Raw genomic sequence first — 6,924 nt, 5'->3', positions numbered from 1 at the left:
TGCCATTTTGCTTCGTTTACCCAAATAATATGACCCAAATAAACATCTACATTTTAGTGAAAAAACTATTCACATACATAATAAAATGAATATTCTGCGAAATATGTACGTACAGAATCAAACAAATCAAGTAAAAAACTAATAGTATACCCAAATTAACATTCACTTTAGAATGAAAAGAACCATCCGCATATATAGTAAAATAAACATTCCACTTAATTAATAAAAAACAAGTAACAAGACAACAATTACAAAAGACACCAAAATTGTAATACAAGTATACAACAACAACAACCATAGCATAGAATTGTGAGAGAAAAAAGATGACGTCATTTGAAAATAAAGATTCAAAAGTTAAAAAATTCAAAATTATGATTAAATCTAATTAATTCAAAATTTAATTTTTAAAATTAAAATTAACTTTCATTTTTAAACTTAGGTTTCAGAAAAAAACATTATTCCTCTGTGGTTCCTCTTTTTTCTCTTTTTATATTAGTCTACAACAGAGATTTTCTTTCGGTGAAACGTTTTCCCATTTCCAATTTCCTCCCCTAATTTTGCAATTACTTAACATTTAACAAGATGCCTGCTAACTTCTCTCTCAAGCAAAATATAAACCACAGACGCGCCCACAACATCATACGATTTTAGGCCTAACTTCTATCCCTTGAAGAAAGAAACCATGCTTCCACCATTTGCTGTCTATCTCTATAACTCTCATCTCAACTTCATCTTCTAATCCTAAATTGAAGAAGTCTCCCATCTCAATCTCCAACCACCCATCGCTTCTCTCCTTCGGTCGTTCCAATCCTTGGAAATTGGGGCCCAAATGCCTCTCTTCTACGTTTGGGTCCAAACAAACACTTTTGGTAGAACTTATCCCTCCGACTATGCCTACTGTTAACTCGGCGGGCTCTAAGTGAAATCCATGAGCATCGATCATCTTGTACACAAGAAAAGCTGCATATTGTGTGCCTGGGGACAATATAATGGTGCTGATGTTCCTACGAATCTCGAACCAACACACAGCAAGAAGTTTAGCAACTTCTTTAAACCTGTTCAATAGTTTAACAAGCAAGGAACATAAGAATGACGAAACATCCGCAATTAGTAGTAGAATAAAAATTATTTTCCAAATCATTTAGCTATGAGGGATTATGAAAGGGACATGCACAATATTATATTTATCTTACTTGCTTTAGATTTAAGTAATAACTAATTATGCATGAAAATACTGTCACAAGCACCCGGATCTACAACCTAATACTTTTCACATAGTTTTACAATAGAGAATGAAGTATTGTTCTTCATTTTGAACGGAGAGCAATTCAAACAGACTATGAAGAATGATTTTTTTTTTCTTTTCTTCTTTTGCAGTCCTAAGCATAATATCACAAATGATGGATGGGAAGTACTTCTCATATAGGTAGAGAGAACACATCCTTGATATATTATATAACAAGGAAGAGATTATTATATCCGCCATCTCTTAGTAACATAATGATGTCTTTCCAACAGAATAGGGTTTTGGGTGTATATGATTCATAATGAATGCATCTTCAATAACTAACAGAGTTAACATCTTAGAAATTGTTAAGCTAATATATGGAACATAATTCTTGCAATAGATACATGTAAGGCTTGGTTTGGTAAAATTTTTTGAAAAAATGCTTGCACAAGAATCTGTGTTATTGTGTTTGCCGTTTTTAAAAGACAATCGTATTTATGAAAGTACCTAAAAAAAACTTTTTAGAGTTAACTTGTATTTATCAAAATTAGAAAGTTTAATATAATGTCATGCATTAATTAATATTTAAATTTAATTCTTACGTTAATATTTATTATAATATTTTTAAATTTTAAAAATTATTTTATAAAACGTTATTTTTAATTTAATTCACCAAAAACACAGATACTACCACTTTTAAAAGATTAGCTTTTATAAAAAGCGAAAACTTAACCAAACTAATCCTTATTCTTGTCAAAAGAAAAGACTCAGCTAACCTGGATTCAGGCAGGGTTATCCACTCCCAGTACTCAGGAGTGGAACCCCAAATAATGGTGAGGTCTCTTGCAGCAATCATGTAACACTTCTTCCCAGTCCGTTTGTCCAATTGAAAGCTCTGCATTTTAGTAACGAATTAATCTTATAAATTGGGAAAATAATGAATGTTGTTTAGGGTTTACAGTTTTAGGAAACTCAAGAAAGATATCACGAGTGTTAATACTCTCATCCATTTTAAAATAACTGTCACTTTCACCTTTTCAAATCGATTAGTACAGACTATTATTATTCTAACACTACAATTCCATTGATTGGAAAGAATAGAAGATGATTAAGTACCTTGCGACCGTGGTCAATGAGAAGAGGATGGTCGGAGAGATGAAGGTAGAGGGCCTTCTTAGAAGGATAGGCGGCAATCAAAGAAGAAAATTGATGAGAATCAGAAATGATGGATTCCAGATCAGAGGGTAAGAAACGTTCCCAGACAGAATCAGATTGGGCGGCAGAACAGAAGGTTCTGGAAATCAAGGAGAGCCTGCCGGCATCAAGAGGAGTGGTTAGAGACAGTATGTTGGCTATGCATCCTTCCGGCAACGCTTGCAGATCCATCTTCCTTCAAGGAGAGACTTCAGTTAGTGTGTGTGTGTATAGTTAAGGAAGAAGATTGGGAAGTTACGGCGAAATGAAGAAAAGGAATAAGAGGTTGACGCGTGTGCTGTCTGACTCTGGGGACACGGAAGGAACACGGGATTGTGGGAGTCAATTAAAAAACTTGAGAGGAAAGCTGGCGTGGAATTCCATGAAATTTTGTGATAATTCAAATTCTTAGTCCTTAAGCTGCTTAAGGAATAAGGAGGGATCAGAGCGGCAAAGCAAGTACGAAAATGTTAGGGTGATTTTTGTTTTTTCCGTTGTATATCTAAATTGTAAAGTTTTTATTTTTAGTAGATTGAATGTATTAAATATTCTATTTTACAATTTTCACAAGTAAAATCTGTAGCTTGAGTATCATTAGTGTTATGGTCTAGTCCAGTTGGCTTAGTATTTTGGTTCGACCGGCCGATTCGACGAACTCGTACAGTTCAAACTGGGAAGAGATTTGTCTGTCACCTCTCCTCTCACGAGGCACTTGACAGCTGGGAATGAAACTTTCTGGAAGGAGGGATCCTCCCTAATACAAACTATATAAGGGGAGGGCCCTACCCCTCTCCAAAGGTACGTCACTTAACCATAACTTTTTCTACCACCTTGTACGGATTCTGACTTGAGCGTTGGAGTCCTTTTTGCAGGTGGCTCCCCCCCTTCACTACAACAACTCGGGAGGTCGTGAAGCCCCATTCCTTGCTTACCAGCGCTAGCCAGGGAGATCTACTCACGCACCAGCCGCCCAGAGCCAGGTCCCTTCCAACCACACGCACACTCATAGCATCTCCGACCCATTCAGGAACCGACCTACCAAACATTGGCACCGTCTGTGGGGATCCTTGGCCTGAATGGACTTCCTGCTAGGCCCGGTGGAAGGGCAAGATGGAGGCGAGCCGCGCGCGTAGAGGAGAACGCTCACCGAATCAGTAGGGCGGCCTCTTTGGTTTCTTCCCGCGAACGCACGAGATCCCCCTCCCGTGGGGACGAGCTCTCCACCCGTTCTAAGGAAAGGCATCCTTTCAAAGGAACGGGAAGCGACAGCGCAAGAATAATGCAAGAGTTGCACCATAGGGTGCAAAATCTGGAGAGAGAGAGAGAGAGAGAGAGAGAGAGAGAGAGAGAGAGAGAGAGTTGGTAATGAATGAGCTCTTTAACCCAGAAGCAGAACCTGTGTGAAGTTGGCAAGCGTATACACCTTTTTTGTTCACATATTTATATTTATTTATTTATATCCCCCGGAGGCACCATGCCAGGCGTGCAACGAGTTCCCGATCCCCCATGACCCGTGCGAAGTCGGAGGACCAGGGGAAAAGTAGAGAAATACCGAGGAGACGACAAGACCCCATAATCTACACTCGACCCTTAGCGAGACACGCTGAGGAGGAAGTCCGAGAAGAGAGCAGGGAGAGACTGAGAAGACGACGAAATCCCGTAATCATGGGAGCAACCCCTTTCCACTACTCCATTCTCGAGGTCCGGCTGCCGAAACACTTCGACAAGCCCACGGACATGAGATATGACGGAACTCAGGACCCCCAGGAACACCTAACGGCCTTCGAGGCCAGGATGAACCTGGAGGGTGTGGGCGACGAGGTGAGATGTCGCGCTTTTCCCGTGACCCTAACGGGGCCGGCAATCTGGTGGTTCAATGCGCTCCCTCAGGGGTTCATGACGACTTTCGCGGACATAACTCGTGGCTTTCTAGCACAGTTCACCACGCGTATTGACAAGGTCAAGCACCCGATGAACCTTCTAGGGGTGATCCAAAGAAGCGTGGAACCGACCAGGAAGTATCTGGATAGGTTCAACGACGAATGCCTAGAGATTGACGGCCTGACCAACTCAGTGGCCAGCCTGTGTCTGACAAACGGGCTGTTGAACTAAGATTTCAGGAAACACCTCACCACCAAACCTGTGTGGACAATGTAGGAAATCCAGAATGTTGTGAGAGAGTACATCAATGACGAGGAGGTCAGCCAAGTGGCGGCAGCCAACAAGCGACAGCCCGCCTATCATCATGTTCGTCAGCCCGGGAACGGGGAAAAGCCCAAGGAGCATTCCAAGGACGGAGGACCAACTAAACCCCTCAAGTCGTTCCCCCCGGGTAAGAAAGTTTACTAACTATACCCCTTTGACGGCCATGATCGTTGAGGTGTACCAACAGATAGCCGACAAAGGCATCTTGTCGAAGCCTCGCCAGCTCAAAGATAGAACCAGCGGAAACAAGAACCTATACTATGACTACCACAAGGGTTTCGGCCGTAAAAACCCAAGATTGCTTCGACTTGAAGGATGCTCTGGAATAAGCAATTCGGGAAGGCAACTTGGCTGACTTCTCGCAGTTCTTAAGAGAACCCATGAGGTGAAAGTGCGACTGACCTGATGACAATAGAAGCCGTGCTGTGAAGCCAAGGCAAGATGTAAGACCCAGAACCTTTGAAAAGTCTTTTTATGATCATGTCCCAAATCATATAGTTATTTATAACCTTAATTTCAGAAATTATTTAATTAAAAATAATTAAGGCAATTTTTGATTTATTGGATTTGAGACGAGTTTTGATTATTATCCAATTTTATAATAATTGGATTATTTTCTATATTTAAATTATAAAGTTGATAGTTATGAAATAATAAAGATTTTATATGATATGGACTAAATAATCAATATTTTAATATATTGATATTGCTATTTTGGAAAATAGAGAAATTAATTATATTATTTCTAAATTTTTGGATTTGGACATTTTATTGAAAATAACTTGTAAAGTTGATGAGCAAATAGTATTTTCCTATATATGGTTAGTGTTGGATTTAATTTGGGTTTCAATTACCATATTATCCCTATTTTTTTTATGTGAAATTACTATATTGCCCCTAACCCTAAGTTTCAAAAATGAAACCCTAATTCCTAAGCATAGCAGCCGCCACCCCTATCTTCTTCCCTTCAGCGAACCTGTAACCCAACAGTTTCCTAAGAGAAAAGGAAACAGAAGCAGAAAACGGAAAGAGGGGAGAGTGCGCCGGTCAGGGGGAGAGAGAGAGAGCTCACTGCTGCCGCGCTGTGCAGAGCCGCCGCTGTTCGCTCTCCAGTTCGCCGTGCTTTGTCGATGCCACGGCGCCGCCGCCATCGTGCCACGCGTCGCCGTCGAAACTCGTCATTTGCCATTGCTAATCGCGAAGAGAGTGACGGGAAGGCCTTGCGGGGAGGGTTCGCGATGTGCCGCCGCCAGTGCTAGGGTCTGACGTCGCCGGTCACCGTCGCGAGCTTCCTTGCCATTGCCACAGAAGCTGCCTTCGCCGGTGCCGTTGGAGGCGCGAATGGAAGAGCGCCGTTGAGAGGGGAAACGTGAGCTGCGAGCCACGGGCTGAGGAGAAGCTCCACCCTCGTTGCCGCTAAAAGAGTTCTGTGCGTCGCCGCCAAGGGTTGCCGCAGGTGGGGAGAAGACGCCGCCGCCTCACGTCGCTGCCACCATCTGAGCTCGCTGCTGCTAATAATGGTAAGCCTAAACCGCCGCCGGCAGAGGGATTCAGGCCGCCGCAGGTGTTGCTACCGGAGAAGAGAGCTGTATCTCCGTGATTCCGACCGCCGGGAAAGGTTCTGTGACCTCTGGAAGCACCGTCGGAGCTCTGGACTCAGCTTTTGCCAATCGAGACCCTGCTGCCGTCGCCGGAAAAGTTGGCCGGTAAGGGTTTTGGATTCGGTTTTCGTTCGTTTAAGATTCTGGAAGCCTTACTGTTTCTGTATGTGGGTTTCAGTCTTCATCGCCGGAGTCCGGTCGCCGCTGCCGCTTGAGGTGGCTGCCGGATTACCGCCAAACCGGTTCGGTGATCGCCGCTGTTCCGGTTCAGCCGTTCCTTCTTCGTTCAGTAAGCATTTTTTTATTTGAAAGCTCTCTAGTTACTATTCTGTTATCATACGCTGAGGTTTTGCGGCGTTAATCGCTATAAGATTGAGTCACAGTTATTGTACGTTGCGATTAGTGTTGCGATGGATATTGCGAAAGTGGCTGGGAGCTGAGGTTTTGGTTGCCGTCGGTTCGGGCTGAGGTGGAAAGGATTCTATGACGCGTTTGGGTTATGGGATTGCGTTTTGAGGTAGGGGCGCTTTCCAAAAAAAATTGTGTTTTATGTATCGGAATTATTACATATGGATACTGATGTGAGATATTGTGTATTTAGTGATTGTATCTGCCTTATGTATTATTTGATTGACTCGAATGATTATGGATGTTGGTTTGGCTGAATTGTTGTGCGGCTTGTGAAATGTAATGTTT

General features: G+C 42.4%; 2 protein-coding genes across 3 annotated transcripts in view; one reads left to right on the top strand and one right to left on the bottom strand.

The window, feature by feature from the left end:
* Positions 1 to 509: 509 nt before the first annotated feature.
* LOC107495186 (F-box protein At2g02240) lies at positions 510 to 2,708 on the bottom strand. The gene is made up of 3 exons (XM_016116293.3): positions 2,345 to 2,708; positions 2,005 to 2,123; positions 510 to 1,055 (listed from the first exon to the last, which is right to left on the bottom strand). The coding sequence occupies exons 1-3, from the start codon at positions 2,612 to 2,614 to the stop codon at positions 638 to 640; spliced, it is 807 nt and encodes a 268-aa protein (XP_015971779.1). The 5' UTR covers positions 2,615 to 2,708; the 3' UTR covers positions 510 to 637.
* A 2,958-nt stretch (positions 2,709 to 5,666) lies between these two features.
* The window catches only part of LOC107495326 (uncharacterized), an 8,014-nt gene continuing 6,756 nt past the window's right edge, over positions 5,667 to 6,924 (top strand). Inside the window, exons 1-2 of one of the 2 annotated variants that reach the window (XM_052254796.1) lie at positions 5,667 to 6,333; positions 6,407 to 6,898. In XM_052254796.1, coding sequence (XP_052110756.1) covers positions 6,145 to 6,333; positions 6,407 to 6,589 — 372 coding nt within the window. In that variant the 5' untranslated portion in view covers positions 5,667 to 6,144 and the 3' untranslated portion in view covers positions 6,590 to 6,898. Of the gene's footprint in view, positions 6,334 to 6,406; positions 6,899 to 6,924 lie in introns of those variants that run through there. The other variant, XM_052254795.1, reaches the window with a different exon arrangement.

Source organism: Arachis duranensis, chromosome 9 (assembly GCF_000817695.3).
Source record: "Arachis duranensis cultivar V14167 chromosome 9, aradu.V14167.gnm2.J7QH, whole genome shotgun sequence".
Lineage (NCBI taxonomy): Eukaryota > Viridiplantae > Streptophyta > Magnoliopsida > Fabales > Fabaceae > Arachis > Arachis duranensis.
The sequence above is the reverse complement of the archived record's forward strand: the minus strand, read 5'-3'. Positions and strand labels throughout refer to the sequence as shown.

Excerpts from the sequence above, each read along its gene's own strand:
- LOC107495186 (XM_016116293.3), bottom strand. The coding sequence starts at position 2,614 with ATGGATCTGCAAGCGTTGCCGGAAGGATGCATAGCCAACATACTGTCT. Across the intron at positions 2,124-2,344 it reads TCATTGACCACGGTCGCAAG|AGCTTTCAATTGGACAAACG; the intron begins GTACTTAATCAT and ends ACTAAAATGCAG. Across the intron at positions 1,056-2,004 it reads ATAACCCTGCCTGAATCCAG|GTTTAAAGAAGTTGCTAAAC; the intron begins GTTAGCTGAGTC and ends ACTATTGAACAG.